At 40.7% G+C, this 22,028-nt stretch overlaps 1 protein-coding gene across 3 annotated transcripts in view; it reads left to right on the forward strand.

The window, feature by feature from the left end:
- The window catches only part of MDFIC (MyoD family inhibitor domain containing), a 176,260-nt gene that overhangs the window by 127,021 nt on the left and 27,211 nt on the right, over positions 1-22,028 (forward strand). For all 3 annotated transcript variants that reach the window (XM_089692680.1, XM_089692681.1, XM_089692682.1), the window contains one exon: positions 5,410-5,685. In XM_089692680.1, coding sequence (XP_089548806.1) covers positions 5,410-5,685 — 276 coding nt within the window. The remainder of the gene's footprint in view (positions 1-5,409; positions 5,686-22,028) is intronic.

The following is a 22,028-nucleotide window of genomic DNA, read 5'->3' on the forward strand; positions in this document are numbered from 1 at the left end:
TTGAGTGGGTGGGTGGGGGGGGCTTTGGTCAGATATCAGAGGTCTAAACAGACCCCTGATGTCCCTTTCTCTGCAACCTAAGCTGCTCATTACATGAATGAATAAGGAGTCTGTATAGAGACTCCTATTCATTCAGAAACTGAAATATAGTAAACACAGTTTACTGTGGTCAATTATCAATGAATACAGGAGCGATCGGTGGTGATTGCTGACTGTATCCATTGAAGGAAAGGGAAGGGGCTGGTAAACATGTTTAACAAGTCCCCCCCACTCTCCATCCTGATTACAGCTTTCCCGAGTGCCGAAGTAGCAGCTGCAGGATTTGGGGGGCTGGTGCAGATCAGTGGAGAGGGAAATCGATGATGGGGGTGGGGGGTGGGCAGCGAATGCAGGGAAAAACTGAAAGTAGAGTGGGGGAGACATTTAAGAATATTGGAATGGCAGGATGTGGAGAGGTTAGAGACAGGGAAGTGGAGGAGGGAGTCACATTTGAGGTGAATAGCTTAACTGCTATTAATGATAATAAATTGTACATGTAGGCAGTTTCACACTGACATGACAAATCCGTGAACTACTAGAGCACTCAACAGCGCTGTGGTAGTAAGCCCACTTTGTTAATTTGTACCTACAGGTAAGCTTATAATAAAGAAATTCCAGGTTTTTTTTTTAGTTGGTGCATGCGCTGTGAAGGAACGACATAGCTTGCATAGTTTGGAGCTGTAGTTCCAGTTAAACTGATCAATGAATTAATGTTCAGCGATGTGTAATATGTTGGATCTTTATAAATGAAGGACAATAATTTTAACTGAAATTTTAAACAAATACTCACATCCCACTCCTTTTTTAGAAATACAGTTACCTGTGAACTTGCAATGAACTTGCTGCAGCTATGCTGCAAGATGTTATCTAGTAGGTATTTTTAGGCATATGTAATATTTGTTTTGATTTCACAGTATCTATAGAATGGAGAAGGAGTAGAACTCCTGTCAGGTTTTGGTTTTGCTACCATTGCAAGCGCCACTGGAGAGATTCTTTCACTTCCTGTCGAGCTGACAAAGGGAGACAGGAAGTGAGGAGAAATCTTAGTGGGGGGAGGATTATAACTTTTTTGATGTTTTCTGACTACCTGGTGCAGACTTTCCCTCAATGCTTGTGTGATAAAAGGTTGTCCCTAGAACAGAAAGTAAGGGGAAACCTCACCTGTGGAGTCCTGGATAGCATTAACACTGAGAGGGGTTCTAACATTTACCCATTCTGTCCCAAAATTTAAAAGAAATAGAGGCATAGATACACTTTAATAGTGTTTAAAATTATGCTCTTTACTGTGGGTACTACTTCTATTCCATTCTTTTATCAATGTTTTTAAACACACAGTACATTTAATTGAAAAAGTAAAGAACAAAACAACAGAACACAAATAATTTGGAACATCTCAAGACTGCGTGTGGGTGCACAAACATTGTATACAGGTTAGATTTACAATAGAGGTGAGGTGGACAAGGTATTGCAGATCCCTAAGTAATTTTCAAGTAAACATCAACAAAATATAATAAAACCTTACTTATTAGTGGAATGCTGATTAAACCTGAAGTTATAAGGTCTTTTCCTAGCATCTTGTGTGTGCATAGTGGTATTGTGAAAATGGAAAGGGGTAAAGAGATAAGGGATTAATTTAAATTCAGGGAAAAGATAACTCAATAAAGGGGAAGGAAGAAGGGCTAGAGGTATAGTGCTGTGTTTTTCAACTGGGGTGCCACGGCAACAGCCCGATCTGAGTGATCCACTGTTAACTCTCATGCTCTTTCCCTCATTTATCTCAGGAGTTAACAGTGCCCTCCCCCTTCTGTAGGTTCAGGAGGGAGAGGAGCTTTAGGAAGGAGGGGGAAGGAACGCAACCCACACCCCCTCCTGTCTGCTGCTGTGACTACACCGGTAGGGAGATAGAATTTGTTCTGGGGGGATTTACGGGGGGGTTCTAAGAGGGGAGGTGGTGATTGGGGGATGCTAGGAGGAGGGACTGGTGAGAGGGAGTTGTGTAGGGGCTTTATTCTTGTGGAGGTGTGTGCCCGGGGGACCTTTGAAGGACTTCAAATTCAAGTCCATGCCTCCCCAAAACACACAGACTCTGAGAACTGGAGGACCCGGGTACAGATTTTGAGCCTCTGTGTTTTGTTGGGGTATAGACAGCCCAAGCTAGCATTGACTGCTTCAAACCCCTCCTGGATATTAATATAATGAGCTCAAACAATTTGACACTGTCGTCTCCTGATGTAGTCTGTTTATTAAGGTGTTATGCTTTTACTGTTGTGTCTTTCTCCCAATGTTAATGGAGTCACCTATTTCTTTCTGTTGGATAATCCTCCTGGAGGTTCCATATGATGGGATTAGTCTTGTGTTATATTTACCTTGTTACCTAGTTATTGTGGGATGTTTATCCCAGTGTGTAATATTCATTTTTAATGTTCATGTGAGGACTGCCCTATTTCTAATGTGTGTAAAAACCTGTATTTCTGTTCAATAAAGTGATTCCTTAGTTTTTACCTCAACATCTTGTCTGTGTACAATGTTTGGGGTAAAGGGGAGGTGTTATTTCATGGTGACTTAGGTTTTTTATGGAGTTGTGACAATTTTAATAAGCCAAACTTCCAGTCCACTGTTATGTTTGAGGGCTGTCATCAAGGAGTATTTTAGTCCTGGGAAGAAATCTAGCCATATAAATTTATTGCAAGAAACCTGAATATTCTTCAGAAATAAATGCACAAGGCAAATGGGTATTAATTTTATCAAGTAAAATATTAGCAGTAGGACATGCGTCCTTATAAAAGTTACTCTCCCCAACCAAGGCAGGGTAAGCCCTTTGATGTGAGGAGACCACATTTTATTTTTGTAGTGAAGAAGGGAAATTTTACTTTGATTCTGTCTAACCCCTTAGACCTATTCACATAACTAAATTGGTTACAGTGTTGTAGGACCATTCCAAAGGGAATGTATGTTTCATGGAGTCCACCAACTTGTTAGGGAGGTTTATGTTTAGGGTAGTGTATTTAAAAAACGTTTATTACGAAGTTGGAAATGTTGCTGAATTGTTCATGTTCTGAAAGAAGGTATGGGATTGTAATTTAAGGTTCATGATAAACAGGAGCTAATCACCTGCAAACGCCTCAATCCAGTACTCCCTTCTGTTTACCTGGATGCCTTTAAAGGTCTGTAGGGTGTCAATCATCCTAATTAATGTTTTATGGTTATGGTTGTTGTGTACCATCGGAAAGAATTGATAGGAGGCCTTTAGTCTTCACTCTTGCCATAGGCTGGTAATTTAACATTCTTATCCAGTTAATCATGTTGGGGAGAAGGCCAATTTTTAGAAGAGTTGAGTGCATATAGTCTGGAGCAACCCTGTCATCGGTAGACAGAAGAAGGCCTCCATTTTTTGAGATACTAGGAAGTGTATCAAAGTCTTGGCTGAGTAATCTGGAAGCATGGGGGTGTAGTCTGTGCAATAATTTTTGTGAAATTTCAACATTTAGGAAGGAGATAGGTCTGTAATTGGTATGCCATATAATTTCCATCCTGTAAGCTTCAAGAAGGGAGTAGGGTGGGCGACAATGAAAATGAATTATAAGCTGCAAGAAAAGGTTTGGTCAGTTCTGGAATGAATAATTTCTAATAGTGTCTAGTGAACCCATCCAGGCTTGGATTCTAAGTTCTCTGCACGGTCCATTGAGTCTGAGGATAGCCTTACTTTTTTTTGGGAAATTTTGAATAATATAACTGGGACATGGGTCAGTGGAGTATTGGGAGGTTCTATAAATTGGAATAGAATAATTGGAATTGTTTGGCTATTTTGTCTGGTTCACAAAAAAGGGGGAAGCTGCTTACCATTAAAAGCCTTGTTCAACTTCATTGGTGTTTTATGTGGGGACTTATAACTTGGATGGCCCATCTGGCAATGCTGGTAGTGCATGTGGAAGGGTGCTTTGCAGTACCATTTGTTTTTGAGTGGCATCATCAATCCACTGTTACAGTAATGCACAGCACACCACAATGCACATGCCCAATATTTACTGTGTAAAGGTGCACTGCCAGCCCATACAGTGAATAAGTTGCCTTAAAGTGATTGTAAAACAACCCTTTCAGTTTAAAATAGAAACAAAAGGCAAACATTTTGAATATAGATATAAAAAACATTATGTACACCTTTCTTCCCTTTTTTTTTAATAAGTGATTACATACTGTTCTCAGAGACATATGGGCCGGGGGAGAAGAAACAGCAGTACAATGATCTTCCCAATGAATGGCTGTGTGGGGTGGGGGGATGTAATGAGCTGAGTTCCCAGAACAGCTAGAGAACTTATCGCACTGTGTTCTCGTGCTTAGTGTGGTCAGTTTTAATGGGATATCGGAGGGACTGGCAGGAACACCAGAGATTTCACACAAAGGAAGCAATACTAGGAGAACAGTGTCTATGGTACAGCAGGCACATTCAGGAATATGAAATGTTGAGTTTACATATTCTTTAAAACCTAAAGTTACATTTACAGAAGTGAGTTGACACACGCAAAAATGGAAATGGGTCTTAAAAATCCCCCTGCTTAAACATTTTTATTCATTTTTTACATCAGTCCTTAAATTAATAAAAAAAATTCAGTTTTTTTTTTCATTTAAATTTAAAAATTTCGCTAAGGACTATGTGAGTTTAGATTTTTGTCCATAAAAATACAAATTAGCTGATTAAAAAACATTTGTCCATGGGTAGTTTTTGATAACTGTTGCCAGAGCAAGCTAAAATATTGTAGTTGATTTAGTAAAGGAAAATATGCTGTTCATTTTGAAAAGGAATTTTCCCTTCGCTTAGTGAATGTGATGAAAATTATGTTTGCAAAGAATGCTCAGTTACATGCAAGGAAAAGAAAAACAAGACATATTTTTGCTTGTATATGATTAAACGAAGTCAGCAAAGCTTCATTGCATTCCCTAATCGAAGGAAAAATTCCATTGCAAAGTGAGTATCCTATTTGTAAATCGACCCAATTTGAGCGTTAGTTGTTTACAGGATATTTATGAGCATCATTATTCACTTGGAGCACATTTTGTACAGGTTGACCATTTGACAATTTAAGCCAATGAACATACCTGCACATAGAGAATAATAATGCCACATAAGGTTACAGAACATTTTGATTTAATTAAGCTTATTCTCTAAATGTTTATACATTTGTAGCTGCTGCATTTTTTTCAATTGTACTGTCCTGAAATTTTTGGACTTAAAAATGACATAAGTGTCTCATGTTCTTCTATGAACATTTCTGTCCTGTTTTCTTTCTAAAGTATCTTTTAGCCCATTTCCTCTGGCTGTGGTTTTAGAGAATTCTGTTTAATCTTTTCATCTCTTTCTCCTTTATGTTTAAGCCCAACCTCAGAGCTTGCCTCAGCCAAATACTTCAGCACTGGAACAGAGCGAGGAAGAAACTGGCAAGATAAAAAATGGTCATGTAGGTCTGAGTAATATCAATGGAATCCACAATGGGGTCAAACATGTTGCTGCAGATCATAGAAAGTTATCAGCTCCTGTTTCTCAAAAAATGCACAGGAAGATCCAGTCCAGTTTGTCTGTGAGCAGTGATGGAAGTAGAAAAAGCAAAATGAGCTCCACATATTCTCAGAAACCCACCTCTTCACCAGAAGGTAAGCTAATTTATGGAAAGATTGGTATTCTTATTAATATAAAATTACCTACTGACATTTTAAGAAGACACATAGTGATATACAAAGTGTGTTTTCAGTTTATAGTATATTCAATTCATGCTGAATTTCACTATTTGCAATAGTGCCCTTAGTAAATTAGTATCAGGTCTTTGTGGTTAATAGGTTATTATAAACGAATTACCCTTCTGCATAATTAAAATTACGTGCAAACTCAACAGACATTGAACTACGACAAGAAAGATTTACTCATGGTACTAATAATAAAAGTTCTAATACTAAAAAAGATATTTAAATCACCAAATTCTGAAATATAAATGTATCTGGTACACGCAAATGGTGATGAGGTACACATGGTTTTGTTCCTCAACTGTCCTGCAACCACATGAAATGTACTGGACTACTGCATCATGGTTCAGCCTTTTCAGAGTTAAAACGGGTGGTGAGGAGTCTATCCACCATGGATTGAACAGGGCCTTAAGACTAAATAATATGAACTGACAATATGCCGTTACCTTTGTATGTAATTACTGTGAAATAATGTTTTTTTTTCTGTCTAAGCCCTTTACATTTTATTTGTGCTTTGTCATGAGCAGTAATAATCTTCTTACTGTAGGAGAGAGGGTCCTGAAAAAAAGCCTGCACTAATGGGGGATCTGGGATTTCAGTTACAACATAGGTATAAATATCAATAGCCCCTTGAAGAATTGTTCCTGCAGACATCCCTGGCATTACTGTATTGAGGAAATTTACTATGAAATCCTTCTTTTATGTCTGTTAAAATCAATGTTTGAAGAATATTTTTTATTGATGGGGGAGGGGGGGTGTGGGGGAGGGGAGTGTTAAATTTTGTTTCAAGGTTTCTACTGCTCTCTGTGTCATCAAGACAGGAAGTGAGGGAAAAAATTCACAAAAATCTTCTCCTACAAGTTAAGAGTATAATGTGCTAGTATGCATCACATACTAGCACATTATGAAATACTTAACTGAAAACAAAACCCTCCAGCATAGTGCTGTCACTGCTGACAGGGCTTCATGTTCACCCGTCTTCCTTCCGGGTTTGCAGGATACGGCTGTTTGACTGGCCGAGCCACGATGATGTCAATCCAGCGCATGCGTGTGGGAGTCACAGCTGCGGCACTGTTCTCTCAATGCATGGCACACCATCCATTGAGAGCACAGTGCGCATGTGCCAGGGACATCACCTGCGCTGCTAAAGTAGACATCTCTTGAACCGTGCACGTTTAGGAGATATTTACTATACCTACAGGTAAGCCTTATTATAGGCTTACCTGTAAGGATAAATGGTTACGAGACCTTTACTACCACTTTAAGATGTACATAATGTTTTTGAAATCATCATTTTATGGATTTGGTTAGAACCTATGGCAATATTTATTGCTGTCCATGTCCCCATTGGAGAGAGATCTTTGTTTCCATTTAGATTACAAGAACAAAAATTGGAGTAAATAAATCCCCTTATCCAGAGACACAGACAGCATTAAAGAATGGGTCAGGAAGTAACCCTTTACTTTAACATTTTTGTTTGGAGATACTCTAATATTTCCTAATGTCACCTAGTATTTTCTCTGATTTATTTATGGAAATGCATTACCTAAAAATTTTTTTCATGACTAAGCATAGAGTGTTCTTTGGCACTCTGTGACATATATAGGTGCACAGATTCTGCATCAAATTGCCCTGGAAACTATTTTTAAATAATGGCAACTGTTATTTTACAGTATATAGCAATATTCTAGCCCTGGTAACATTGTAGTCATTCTCACATTTGATTCATAGACTTCCCTCATCTTTGTTTTTTACAAAGGTTTTAACACTAGTAGCAAAGAGCATGGGCTTTTTACAGGCTTCCCTACCAAAGCCAGTTTTCATACCAGAAAAGAGAATAATATTCCACATGTGTTAATAAAAAAATGAAGCTATTTATTGTGTGTAGATACCATTAAAAGTTATGCAGTGTGGTCTGAGGAAGGAGCTATATCATCCTAAATATCATATTGCTATGCTTTTTGATGATTTTGGCACTCCAGTAAGCAGGATTAATATTGTTTAAAATCAAAAGGGAAATTATATTGACTTTTACAGAACTTTTGGCAACGCTGGCATTGTTCTAAGGCCATTCACATCTATGCGGCATGTGTTGGCATAGCCCTGTCTGGCTTTGTATATTTTCTACCCTGACATATGCTGAACTCTTAAAGTGGACATTCACTCACATTTCACCCATCACAGAATCCTAGCTGTCTCATTTACACAATCGGACTGCAGACTCGTGGGATACATGTCACACATCCCAGGAGGCTACAGAACTAGTCTCCCTGCATGAAGACAATTGTGAACCATCAGGAAGTCACAGCTGGCTTCTGGATTCAAGATTGTGGCATGGGATCCTAACGAGGGGGAAAGACTTTGGGTGCTCGAAAGACACCCTTGGACTTTTTTACCTGGTAAGTGTGTTTTTTAAAAGTGAGCAGTTACAGTACATTTTTTTTAAATTTATTTCTCAAGATGTGCAGTGGTTCCTTCTTTCTTACTAGGAACTTTGACAGCTGGCCTGTTTTTATTTACCATTTGAAAAAACTAGGCCATTAACTTCCTACAGACCTTCATATTCCATCCACTGAGAAATCTCAAGAGCATGGAGACATTTGTTTCCCTACTCATATTTTCTTACGGTTTTTCACTAGTTTTGCATTTGGCTAGGGTCAGTGTCACTACTGGTACCATGAGGCGATACCTGGACCCTACAAAGGTTGCACAGGCAGTCCAACTCCTCCATGATGGCACATCAGTACGTGCCATTGCCAGAAGGTTTGCTGTGTCTTCCAGCACAGTCTCAAGAGCATGAGGAGATTCCAGGAGACAGGCATTTACTCTAGGAGAGCTGGAAAGACCCGTAGAAGGTCCTTAACCCATCAGTAGGACCAGTATCTGCTCCTTTGTGCAAGGAGGAACAGGGTGAGCACTGCCAGAGCCCTACAAAATGACCTCCAGCAGGCCACTGGTGTGAATGTCTCTGACCAAACAATCAGAAACAGACTTCATGAGGGTGGCCTGAGGGCCCGACATCCTCTAGTGGGCCCTGTGCTCACTGCCTGGCACCATAGATCTTGATTGGAATTTGCCATTAAATACCAGAATTGGCAGATCCACCACTGGCACCCTGTGCTTTTCACAGATGAGAGCAGGTTTACCCTGAGCACATGTGACAGATGTGAAAGGGTCTGGAGAAGTCGTGAGGATACATTATGCTGCCTGTAACAATGTTAAGCATGACCATTTTGGTGGTGGGTTAGTGATGATCTGTGGAGGCATATCCATGGAGAGATGCACAGACCTCTACAGGCTAGACCAGGGGTGGGCAAACCTTTTGACTTGAGGGCCGCAATGGGTTCATATATTGGACCCGGGGGCCGGACCAAGAGTAGATGAATGATGTGTATGTGTCATCCATAGTAAGTATAGTAATATTCCCCCATAGTAAGCATAGTAATTCATCCCCCATATAGTAATTCATCCCCCATAGTATATCATCCCCCATATAGTAATTCATCCCCCATATAGTAATTCATCCCCCATAGTATATCATCCCCCATATAGTAATTCATCCCCCATAGTAATTCATCCCCCATATTAAGTCCCCAAGTCCCCCCTGTGTCAATTCACTTACCTTTGCTCCGCGCGTTCCTCTCGCCGTGTTCCCTCGTCGTTCCGGTGTAGCATGAAAATCTGTCTCCTATGAGGATCTGTCCCCCTCGACGTATCTGCGCATGTGCCAGTTTCAGGCATTAGCAGCCGATCGGCGATCTCCGGCACATGCGCAGATACGTCGAGGGGGGACAGATCCTCATAGGAGACAGATTTTCATGCTACACCGGTCTTCAGGGCGGACTGTGAGAGGAGCCTAGCGGGAGCCTAGCTCCGCGGGCCGGATTAAAAGGTCTGCCGGGCCGTATACGGCCCGCGGGCCGTAGTTTGCCCATTGCTGGGCTAGACAATGGCACCCTGACTGCCATTAGGTAACGGAATGAAATCCTTGAACCCATTGTCAGACCCTATGCAGGTGCAGTGGGTCCTGGGTTCCTCCTGGTGCACGACAATGTCCGGCCTCATGGCGAGAGTATGCAGGCAGTTCCTGGAGGATGAAGAAATTGATACCATTGAATTACCCCCACTCTTGCCTGACCTAAATCCAGTAGAACTCCTCTGGGATATCATGTTTTGGTCCATCCAACGCCACCAGGTTGCACCTCAGACTGTCCAGGTGCTCAGTGATGCTCTGGTCCAGATCTGAGATCAAATACCCTAGGACACCATCCGTCATCTCAGAAGCATTCCCCGACATTAGGCATGCATACAAGCACGTGGGGGCCATACAAACTACTGAGTACCATTTTGAGTTGCTGCAATTCAATTTCAACAAAATGGACTAGCCTGCTACATAATTTTTCACTTTGATTTTCGGGGTGTCTTTGAATTCAGTCCTCTGTAGGTTGATAATTTAAATTTCCAACAAACGCTGCGGCATCCTTACATTTCTAACACATTACGCAGTCCATATCAGTATAGATATCCAGCATGATATTTTTCTCCATTCAGATCTGGTGTGTTTTCTAAGTGTTCCTTTAATTTTTTTGCGCAGTGTATATCAAAAGATGTACATTGGTGAGCACAGTGGGGGATATCAATTATCATTATCAGTTATCATTAGCAATTCTGTCCCACAGCACAGCAGTACTAAAATAGGAACAGTGAGACAGATTATGCAACCGATTTTATTGCAAGGTTAAAGTTTGAGTCATAAATTTTTCCCTCTGGTGCTCTAGGGTAGCACTTAAACAAAATCAAACCTGACCCTGACCATTTCTTAATTACGCTTCTGTTTAGAGTGAAAATCTGACTCTTCTTCAGTGATAAACCTGTCTTAGAACTTTGCATGTCTGTTGCATCTGCTCAGGAATACAAGCACAGGGATTGAAAAAACACAGCAAAACTGTCAGACTTTGCTAGGAGAAAGGCAGCCTGAGCTCCATGTCACAACTCCTTTGCTGTATCCAGCTGCAGAATTACTTCCTTAACCACTTGCCCTCCAGAGGATTTACCGCCCCTTTTTTGTGTTATGGTGCTACGTTACTTTAACTGACAATTGCGCGGTCATACAACGCTGCTCCCAAATGAAATTTACATTCCTGTTTCCCACAAATAGAGCTTTATTTCGGCGGTATTTGATCGCCTGGGAGCTTTTTACTTTTCTTGCTATAAATAAAAAAAAGACCGGCAATTTTGTGAAAAAAACCCCAATATTTTCCACTTTTTGCTATTAAACATGGCTACTAAAAAAATTAAAAAAATCTATTTGTTATAAATTTGGGGCAAAATGTATTCTGCTACATGTCTTTGCTAAAAAAAAATCCCAATACGTGTAAATTAATTGGTTTACATGAACGTTTTAGCTTTTACAAATGGCGGTATATATACTGGAATTTTTATTTTTTACTAGTAATGACGGCAATCAGCGACTTATAGCAGGACTGCAGCCAGCATTCTGACACTGGAGGGAACTGACTTGGTGTCACTGACATCCCCAGTGACGCCAATACAGTGATCAGGGCTAATAAAAAGCATGGACACTGTACTAATGGCTTTGGGCAGGAAGGGGTTAACATTTGGGGTGATCAAGGGTTAACTGTGTGCAGTGTGTGTTTCACTATGGAGCTGTGTCTGTGCTTTCCACTGTAAACACACAGCTTTTTATGGCTCTGCTGTGCAGAGCCATACAAAGCAGTGTGCTGGAGCGGACAGGGGAGAGAACTGTATTGTTTACATACAGTTCTCTCCCCCCCATCGGTATTACTCAGCGATCACCGGGTGCTGGTGCGTAATCACCGTCCCGGGACCTGGTGATTGACAGCTGAGGCCCCTACCCAGAAATGCAAAATCACGTATGTATATATACGTGATTTTGTGCACCCGTGCCACCCTGTAGCAGTATTTCTGCTATAGGGTGGCAGTAAAGCAGGTAACTAGTTTCACAGGAGAAACTGAGGGCAGAAGAGCCATAGGCTTCTGCAGCTGCCTGTCGGAGGGAGGGGGTGTTGCTCACCAGTGCTTTGTGTGTCTATGGATACACACAGCTAGTTTCAGAACTCAACCATAGCAAGCTCACGTGTGCGTCCGTGGCAGCCAGCTTGCTACAGGAAGCACCCAAAGGAGGAGAAGAGTCTACATTTCCAGTGGGGATTGCAAGAAGTGGAGGAAAGCACAGTGGCTAAATGGTTAGCACTTCCACTTGGCACTACTAGAGTCGTTTGGTTCAAACCCCAACCATGGCACCAACTGCCTGGAGTTTGCATGTTCTCCCTGTGCCTGCGTGGGTTTCCTCTGGGTACTCCAGTTTCCTCCCACACACCAAAGACATGCTGGTAGGTTAATTAGCTCCTGTCTAAATTGGCCCTAGTATGTGTATGTATGAATGTAAGTTAGGGACCTTAGATTGTACGCCCCTTGAGGGTTAGGGACTGATGTGAATGTACAATATATATGTAAAGTGCTGTGTAAAATTGACAGCGCTATATAAGTACCTGAAATAAATAAATACATTTCTGTGCAATATTGTTTCATAGAGCATGTAAGTGTTTTTTTAAATTTGCCTTTAATGTTACTTTAAGGTTACTTGTATTTGGATAAAATAGAAATCTGTCCATCCATTAGGGGGGAGATTCACTAAAACTGGCGCACTCAGAATCTGGTGCAGCTGTGCAAGTTAACCAATCAGCTTCTAAATTCAGCTTGTTCAATTAAGCTTTGACAATGAAACCTGGAAGCTGATCCAGTTTTAGTAAATCTCCCCCTAGATATTCTGAATGCATGTAAACTCTTGTAAACCCATATAAACGTGGAAATGCAGGTAAATTTAAACAGGAAACAATACACAAACTTTATACTCCCCAGATCATTTTCTCTGCATTTAAATAATGCAAATGCAGGGGGCTTGTGTGAATATAGCATAATTTGCTTGATAAATGTCACCCAATGAGTCTGTGACCAGTAGATGTTTTTATTTTTATTAGTAAGTATCCAGTATATCATTGTTTCCTACAATAAATATGGCAGAGCTGTGCAATGTCCTAGTATGTATTGAGTATATTGAAAAGTCAGTTTACAAAAAAAATTGCTGTGCAAATGTTGTAGTGTTGGCATGGAAGTCAAAATAATGCTGTAATGTTTGTAATATGTGTAAAATGTCAGTTTCTATTTGCCTTTCGCTGGGCCAATGTAACATTCCCCAACATTTGTTCCTAAGAGAACAGTCTTAACACCAATAGGAAAAAAATGCCTAACACTATAGGCTAAACTCAAGCATTCGACCAGAAGAGGAAATAATTAGAGATGAGCGAATCAAACTTGGCGAAGTGGAATTCGTTTCGAATATTAGGAAAAATTCGATTCGCATCGAATCCAAATTTTAGCAAACTTCGGATGCACGAATCGAATTTTCCCCGATCAGCCGGCAAAAGTGTCACTGCAGAGAGCTCCGCTATTTCTGACAGTTCTGACAGTTCATTTACAGCGGTTGAAACATTGTATCTATTTGTTTCCATTTAGGATACAGATGTTTTTATTCGGAAATAAATAGATACAATGTTTCAACCGCTGTAAATGAACTGTCAGAACTGTCAGAAATAGCGGAGCTCTCTGCAGATACACTTTTTGCTGTACTGGAATTCTTCTTCTTTTCATTCTTCTTCTTTTCATTCTTCTTCTTCTTCTTTTCATTCTTCTTCTTCTTCTTCTTCTTTTCATTCTTCTTCTTCTTCTTCTTCTTTTCATTCTTCTTTTCATTCTTCTTCTTCTTCTTTTCATTCTTCTTCTTCTTTTCATTCTTCTTCTTTTCCTTCTTCTTTTCCTTCTCCTTCTTTTCATTCTTCTTCTTTTCCTTCTTCTTCTTTTCATTCTTCTTCTTTTCCTTCTTCTTCTTCTTCTTTTCATTCTTCTTCTTTTCATTCTTCTTCTTTTCCTTCTCCTTCTTCTTTTCATTCTTCTTTTCCTTCTTCTTCTTCTTCTTCTTCTTTTCATTCTTCTTCTTTTCCTTCTTTTCCTTCTTCTTCTTTTCCTTCTTCTTCTTCTTCTTCTTTTCCTTCTTCTTCTTCTTCTTCTTCTTTTCCTTCTTCTTCTTCTTCTTCTTTTCCTTCTTCTTCTTCTTCGTTTCCTTCTTCTTTTTCTTCTTTTCCTTCTTCGTCGTGCCCCGTGACTGCCCAAATGAGTGAAGTGTGCGGTGATTCTAAGATCGACGGCACTCATCTGCATGTCATACTGACTGACAGTATTATTTCTCTTCCCCAGCAGACTCCAAGGGCATTTAAATTAAAGGTACAGTGTTCTGCACTAATATAAAGGCTCTCTGAAGCCTAGAAACCCTTTAAGTTAAATTCGCGGCGAATAAATTCGCATCGAATCGAATTTCTCCCGCAAATTTGGCGAATCAGCCGAATTGAATTTTTGAATAATTCGCTCATCTCTAAAATAATATGAGGAAGACCTCTGCTAAGAGGTTCCTGTGCTCAAAACTTCCAATGTAATGACGACCTGTAAAGGGTTTCAGTACAGTAACATGTCAGTAAATTAGTCTGCAACATTGTATAAATTCTGTATTTTTGTATCTGTTCAGTTCACTCTCTGTAGTTGCTGATTCGTTATATTTGAATACTTATTTTCTATGATCATTCTCTCCATCTAGTGGTCATAATGCAGTATTTTTTCTGATTAACACTATACTTATGAACAAAAAACATTTGAGCTGGAGAGACAATAGCCAAATAAAATGTGTTTTTCACACAATGTTTTTTTTCTAAATACACCCATTAGGTAACAGTGCTGGGGTCTCCTTCATTATTTCCTGTTATGGTTGGTCTATAGCAGGGGTGGGCAAACTTTTTGACTTGAGGGCCGCAATGGGTTCATATATTGGACCCGGGGGCCGGACCAAGAGTAGATGAATGATGTGTATGTGTCATCCATAGTGAGTATAGTAATATTCCCCCATAGTAAGCATAGTAATTCATCCCCCATATAGGAATTCATCCCCCATATAGGAATTCATCCCCCCTATAGGAATTCATCCCCCCTATAGGAATTCATCCCCCATATTAAGTCCCCAAGTCCCCCCTGTGTCAATTCACTTACCTTTGCTCCGCGCGTTCCTCTCGCCGTGTTCCCGCGCCGTTCCGGTGTAGCATGAAAATCTGTCTCCTATGAGGATCTGTCCCCCTCGACGTATCTGCGCATGTGCCAGTTTCAGGCATTAACAGCCGATCGGCGATCTCCGGCACATGCGCAGATACGTCGAGGGGGACAGATCCTCATAGGAGACAGATTTTCATGCTACACCGGTCTTCAGGGCGGACTGTGAGAGGAGCCTAGCTCCCCTCAAGTTAGTCACGCTGCCCCGCCTACACACATCCTGACAGCCATCCTGACAGTATCACGCTCCACTGGCCGGATTAAAAGGTCCGCCGGGCCGTAGTTTGCCCATTGCTGGTCTATAGTGTTAATATTCTTCAGCTTTTCTGGTTAAATGTTCTTTAGGCTGTTTTCTCTTAGGATGAAATGTTAGGGAATGTTACATTCACCCTGGGACAATTTACACACATTTTTAACATTACAGGTATTCTTTGTGACTTTTGCACAAATTCTGAGACATTCACACTGCAGTTTTTAAAATAAATGAACTTTTTCATGTTCATGCATATTTTAATGGAAATTAAAGTGTTTCTAAACCAACAACAGTCTGTATATGCAGTAAAGCATGCTTGTTATACTCGCTGTGGAACCTAAGGGGTTAATCCTCAGAATTGTGTAAAAAGGCTTTTTGATCCTGACTTCTCTGTCCCTCCTCTTTTTCAAATGCTCATGCTAATAAGACAGACTGTGCCCTTCTGCATGTGCTCAGTTTACTGTGTATTGCTAGAGAGTTTTTTTTTTTTCTTGGGAGAGTGCATGTAATAAGCACAGGGCCAATCAGCACTGTCCAGACAGAGGGACAGGGGATTTCCATCCTCCTAGAGAAAACTCCTCCTACAAGCTTTAACCAGTGCTCAGCTGAAGTCACTAGACTGCTCTATCTGCTGATGAGAATAAGTAGTTAGCAGTTTATATTTACTAAAATAATTGCATTTCCATGTTGTGTGTACTGTAGGAGACCAGATATAGTGAATGCAGGGTCCTGGGTTTAGTAACACTTTAACAATATTGTTCAAAACCAAAATTTAGTTTTAATTTATGAAAGTATATATTGTTTTCAAAGAAAGTGTACTTCTGTTCTCCTGAAAGTTTTTTATTTGCAGATTTAACTTGAACTAATAACTGTCACTTTAGAAGTGGACTTATGATTAACCCTTTTGCTGCAGGTGACATAGCCACTGGGGCTCTTGCACATGGCTCTGAAAACCTATGCATACATGCGTGCTTTGGATTGTGGGAGGAAACCTGAGTACCCAGAGAAAACCCACACAGGCACAGGGAGAATGTGCAAACTCCAGGCAGGTGGTGCCGTGGTTGTGATTCGAACCAATGACCGTAGTACTGCCAGGCGGAAGTTAACAATTTAGCCACTGTGCTGCCCCATGACAGATAATATTTTACAAATATTAGCAGGCCAAAAATAAAATTAGTAAATCTATGAATATGTTTGTACTTTGCTCCTTTTTGGAATTGGCATGATGTGATGCAAAAGAGAGCCTCAGTTAAACAAAACAAAGCCCCCCCTTTCATTAGGGTCATTGTCAGAGCCCCTCTTACATTAACCCATCACAGCCCCACCTTACATCAGGGTCTACTTTAGAAGTTCCCCCTTACATCAGGGTCCCCCTCAGAGCCCACCTCACATCAGAGTCTGCCTTTGGAACCCCCCTCTTATTGGAGTCCTCCCCTCATACATCATGGTCCCAATCAGAGCTCCTTACTTTAGAATGTACGTGGTGTGCCCTTACATATGCTTTTAGCATGACTGGAGTCAGTTTAGCAACAGGAGAGGAGGCGGGGTAGGCACAGACAAAGTTCCACCCTCCTGGTGGGACAAAGTAATATTTCCAATGCACACATTCCTAAAACTGGCTGAAGAGTGAGTTGGTGCTGTAGCAACCACCAGCAGGAGAGACAGGAAAGACTTCAAGGCAACAGATATGTTGCCAACACACCAGGGAACTCCAATAAAGGGTTCAAATGCTTTACTGAATAATCACATCAGAGCAGAAGATAGTGACATTTCAGAGCCACTCAGGACCCCTGCATCAGGCATGTGACCTGATGAAGGGGTCCTGCGTGGCTTTAAAATGCCACTATCTTCTGCTGTGAGGTGATCGTTCATTAAAGCGTTGGATCCTTTTATGGTGTACTGGTGAAATATTTCTTGCCTTCTGGTGGGGCAAGCACTTCAGTGGTTGCTAGGATTCCAGCAGTCCTAGCAAGCAACTGACTTGGATAAGGATAGAACCATGGAGGGAATCGGGATCCAGCTGTGAGTTGGATGCAATCCCTTAGTGGGCAGGATTTGGCCAGTGGGCTGTAGTTTTTAAAACCCTGCATTAGTAAAATGAGATTAAAGAATAAGCAGGAATCAAAGCCTGAATGTAAAATAAGCAAATATAGCTGTTCCTTGTACATATACAGTATCTGTAAGTGAGTACACTCCTCATGTTTTTGTAAGTATTTTAATAATTGGGCCCAATCTGGACATTTTCACTTAGGGGTGTACTCACTTTTGTTGTGTTGTCACATGAAAAGATATAATAAAATATTTACAAAAATGTGAGGGGTGTACTCACTTCTGTGAGAAACTGTAGTGCATACAGTGCCTTGAAAAAGTATTCATACCCCTTGCAATTTTCCACATTTTATCATGTTACAACCAAAAATGTAAATGTATTTTACTGGGATTTTATGTGATAGACCAACACAAAGTGGCACATAATTTTGAAGTGGAAGGAAATGATTAATGTTTTTCGAAAGTTCTTTACAAATAAATATCTGAAAATTGTGGCTTGCACTTGTATTCAGCCCCCGAGTCAGTGCTTTTTAGAACCACCTTTCACTGCAATTACAGCTGGAAGTGTTTTTGGGTATGTCTCTACCAGCTGTGCACATCTAGAGAGTGAAAATTTTGCCCATTATTCTTTGCAAAATAGCTCAAGCTCTGTCAGATTGGCTGCTTCTCTGATTAACCGCTTCCCCACCAGCCTATAACAGAAATACTGCTACAGGGTGGCAGGGCTGCGCAAACTCACGTGTGTGTGTGTGTGTATATGTATGTATGTATGTATATATATATATATATATATATATATATATATATATATATATATATATATATATATATATAATTTTGCATTTCCGGGTAAGGGGCGCAAGCCACCCTACCCACGCTGCCATTGGCGGCTACAGATGTCAATCACTGGGTCCCAGCCGGAGATTCCTCGCCGGCACCCAGTGATCGCCGAGAAACAGTGACGGGAGAGACCTGTGTGTATTTCTCTGCACACACAGTAAAACAGCACCCTTTGATCACCCCAGTTGTTAACCCCTCCTGCCCAGTGTCATTAGTACAGTGTCAGTGCATTTTATTAGCACTGATCACTGTATTAGTGTCATTGGGATGTCATTGGCAGTTAGTTCCCCCCAGTGTAGAGAATGCCCACCACAGTCCCGCAAGTCACTGATCGCTGCTATTACTAGTATATATTAGAAAAAAAATTCCAGTGTATATATACCTCCATTTGTAGACGCTATAACTTTTACCAATTAATTTATATGTATTGTGATTTTTTTTAGCAAAGACATGTAGCAGAATACATTTTGGCCTAAATTTATGACGAAATTAGATTTTTTTTTTTATTATTTTATTTTTTTACTGGATATGTTTTATAGCAAAAAGTAAAAAATATAGTTTTTTTTTCCAAATTGTCAATCTTTTTTTGTTTATAGTGCAAAAAATAAAAAATGCACAGGCGATCAAATACCACCAAAAGAAAGCTGTATTTGTGGGGGAAAAGGACATAAATGTAATTTATGTACAGCGTTGCATGACCACGCAATTGTTAGTTAAAATAACGCAGTGCTGTATCACAAAAAATGGCCTGGTCAGGAAGGGGGGGGGGTCAATCCTCTGGAGGGTAAGTGGTTAATTCTCTCTTTGCCCAGCCTGCCCGTTTAGGTGGCTGGCCATGTCTTAAGTGTGTAGTTGTGCCACACTCTTTCCATTTTTTAGTTGATAGATTGAACAGTGCTCTGTGAGAGGTTCAAAGCTTGGGATATTTTTTTATAACCTGCTTTAAACTTATCCACAACTTTATCCCTGACCTTTCTGGTGTGTTCCTTGGCCTTTATGATGCTGTCTGTTCACTAATATTCTCTAACAAAGCTCTGCAGGCTTCACAGAACAGCTGTATTTATACAGAGATTAAATTACACACAGGTGGACTCTGTTTACTAATTAGGTGACTGTTGAAGGCAATTGGTTCCACTAGATTTTAGTTAGGGGTATGAGAGTAAAGGGGGCAGAATACAAATGCACACCACACTTTTCGGATATTTATTTGTAGGAAATTTTGAAAACCATTTATCATTTTCCTTCCACATCACAATTATGTGGTTGTAACATGACAATCTGGAAAATGTCAAGGGGTATGAATACTTTTTTAAAGCACTGTAATTGTGAACTATACATACAAACAGGGTTTTGAGGCATTCGCAGTCCCACGATTTACATTTAGCTGATCTTTTTCATATGTGTAAAAAATAAAATTAAAAGGCTATAGGTTTACTGTGAAATTAAAAGATCCCATTTTTTGATTTGCTCTACTCTGGACTGACTGCAAGCAAACCAACATTTTATAAAACATTTCTTACTGTCTGATTCCTACTCCCTCTACCATTTAATATGCCCCTTCTACTCTTCCTTCTCATGTTAGTATGCGCTGTTCCCAAACTCTTATTTCTTTACCTGTCTTCTCCACCTCAAATCTTTCACATCACCATCACCTCTACCCTCTCCTTACTACTGCACTCATCACCTCTTGCAAATACTAAACCTACATACATGCTGACCCAAACATTAAGACAGGGAGGTACAGTATGTTCACTCATTCATCCTGCTCCCATTTTACTTTCCTGACCCTCCTTCTCCTAATCTCTGGGGATATCTCCCCGAATTCTGGCCCTCCAGTTCCTTAGTGGCACACCCAGCACCCGCCTTCCACTGGCAATAGCCGCAATCCACTCAGTTTAATCTTGATCCCCCTGCTTCCAAAAACCAATTCATTTTTTCATGTGCCCTCTGGAATGTCCGCTCTGTCTGTAACAAGCTCACTTCTGTCCATGACCGTATTGTCTCCCATTCATTTAACCTACTTAACATTCAAGCATCTGACTGGTCCGCTGTCCTCTCCCATGGAGGCTTCCACTGGACTCATTCACCCAGGACAACTGTAATGCTTCCTTGATGACTTCTCTGCCTGGCCACCTTACTTTCTCTCCTCTAAGATACCCACTATTATTCTTTATGATTTTAACATCCCCCATAATGTTAACAGTCTGGCTACATCTCTGCTTTTCAACTTAACCTTATCTTTTGCCTGCAATATACACAGTCCTCCACTCACTCTGATGGTAACACCGTTTACCTTGGTTTCTCCCATTTTTGCACTCCTGGCAACCTCACCAACACCCCTTTTCCTCTCTCTGATCATAACCTCATAAATTTTATAGTGTCCCTGTCAACTACCTATCTCTCCGATTACCTGCAGAAACCTTCACCAATTTAACAATTCTCTTTTCTACTTTACTTCTCATGCCCTGACCTGGCCACTTCTGTCTACAACAGTTCACTCTCATCCACACTGGACTCACTTGCTCCTCTCGCTACACCTGGTATCATTCCCCAAACATTACAACCTTGGCAGACTAATGAGACCAGAAATCTTAAGAGACATAGCTGTGCACTGCAGCAATTGTGGCGTAACACCAAATCCCTGCAAGCCTTCACCCTATATAAATCTGCCTTCCCAAAATACAATTCCTCCTCCCTCAATGGTGCCATACAAGCCTACTTTGTCACTCTCTTTAATACCCAGCCATCCAGTCCTTGCCATCTCTTCTCTACCTTTTTAACTCTTTACTTTTTCCACCTCCACCCAGTAACTCACTACTTGCGAGATTTCCAATCACTTCAAAAATAAGATTGATGCAATTTGTGGGGACATCTCCACTGCACAGGTACACATTCAATACTTTCCTTTTTTGACCTTGTTACTACAGAAGAGGTTGCCAAACTATTCTCAGAAGCCTGCCTTACCACTTGTTTGCTCAACCCATTCCCTTACAACTACTGCGGTCACCCTCTTATTGTATCCTGTGCTCCCTCACTCACATCTTCAATCTCTCCCTCTCTACTGGCATCTTCCCCTCCCTTCTAAAGCATGCACTGTTCACTCCCATACTTAAAAATCTCTCACTTGATCCCACCAGCCTGAACAACTTAAGACCCATCTCCTTGCTCTTGTTTACCTCTAAAATTTTAGAACGCTTAGTCTACAACCGTCTGAGCTCCTACTTCACTGATAACAAACTTCTTGACCCTTTACAATCTGGCTTTGATCACACTTCACTCAACTAAAACTCACTAATAATTTACTAACTGCTAAAACCAATGGGTACTACTCACTGCTCCTAATACTAGACCTTTCTGTAGCCTTTGATAACTGTTGACCATCCCCTCCTCCACAAAAAAACTACACTCTTTTAGCCTTTAAGACTATGTTCTTTCCTGGTTCTCCTCCCACTCCTCTCCATCTACACCTCCTCCCTTGCCTACTTGATAAACTCCCATGGCTACCAGTACCATGTCTATGCTGATGACACCCAAGTCTATCTCTCTACTCCTCACCTCACTTCTTCAGTCTCTCATTACTAACTTGTTAACTGACATATCAGCATGGATGTTGCACCACTTCCTCAAACTCAATCTTTCTAAAACCAAGTTCATAATATTTCCCCCAAATGGGCTCTCTCCCCTGACTTCTCCATCAAGATCAAACAACCATTATTATTATTATTATACAGGACTTGTATAGCACCAACAGTTTGCACAGCTGTTTTGAACATGAAGGAAGACAGTATCTATGATCAAATATTCAATCAATAATACAACCTCCAGTCCTTTCCATAATGCCAGGGTGGTAGGTGTAATCCTGGACTCTGACTTCTCCTTTGAGCCCCAAATCCAATCACTGTCCAAATCTTGTAGTCTTCAC

This window comes from Staurois parvus, unplaced genomic scaffold (genome assembly GCF_062004578.1).
Source record: "Staurois parvus isolate SC_StPar_1 unplaced genomic scaffold, SC_StPar_1.0 ptg000599l, whole genome shotgun sequence".
Lineage (NCBI taxonomy): Eukaryota > Metazoa > Chordata > Amphibia > Anura > Ranidae > Staurois > Staurois parvus.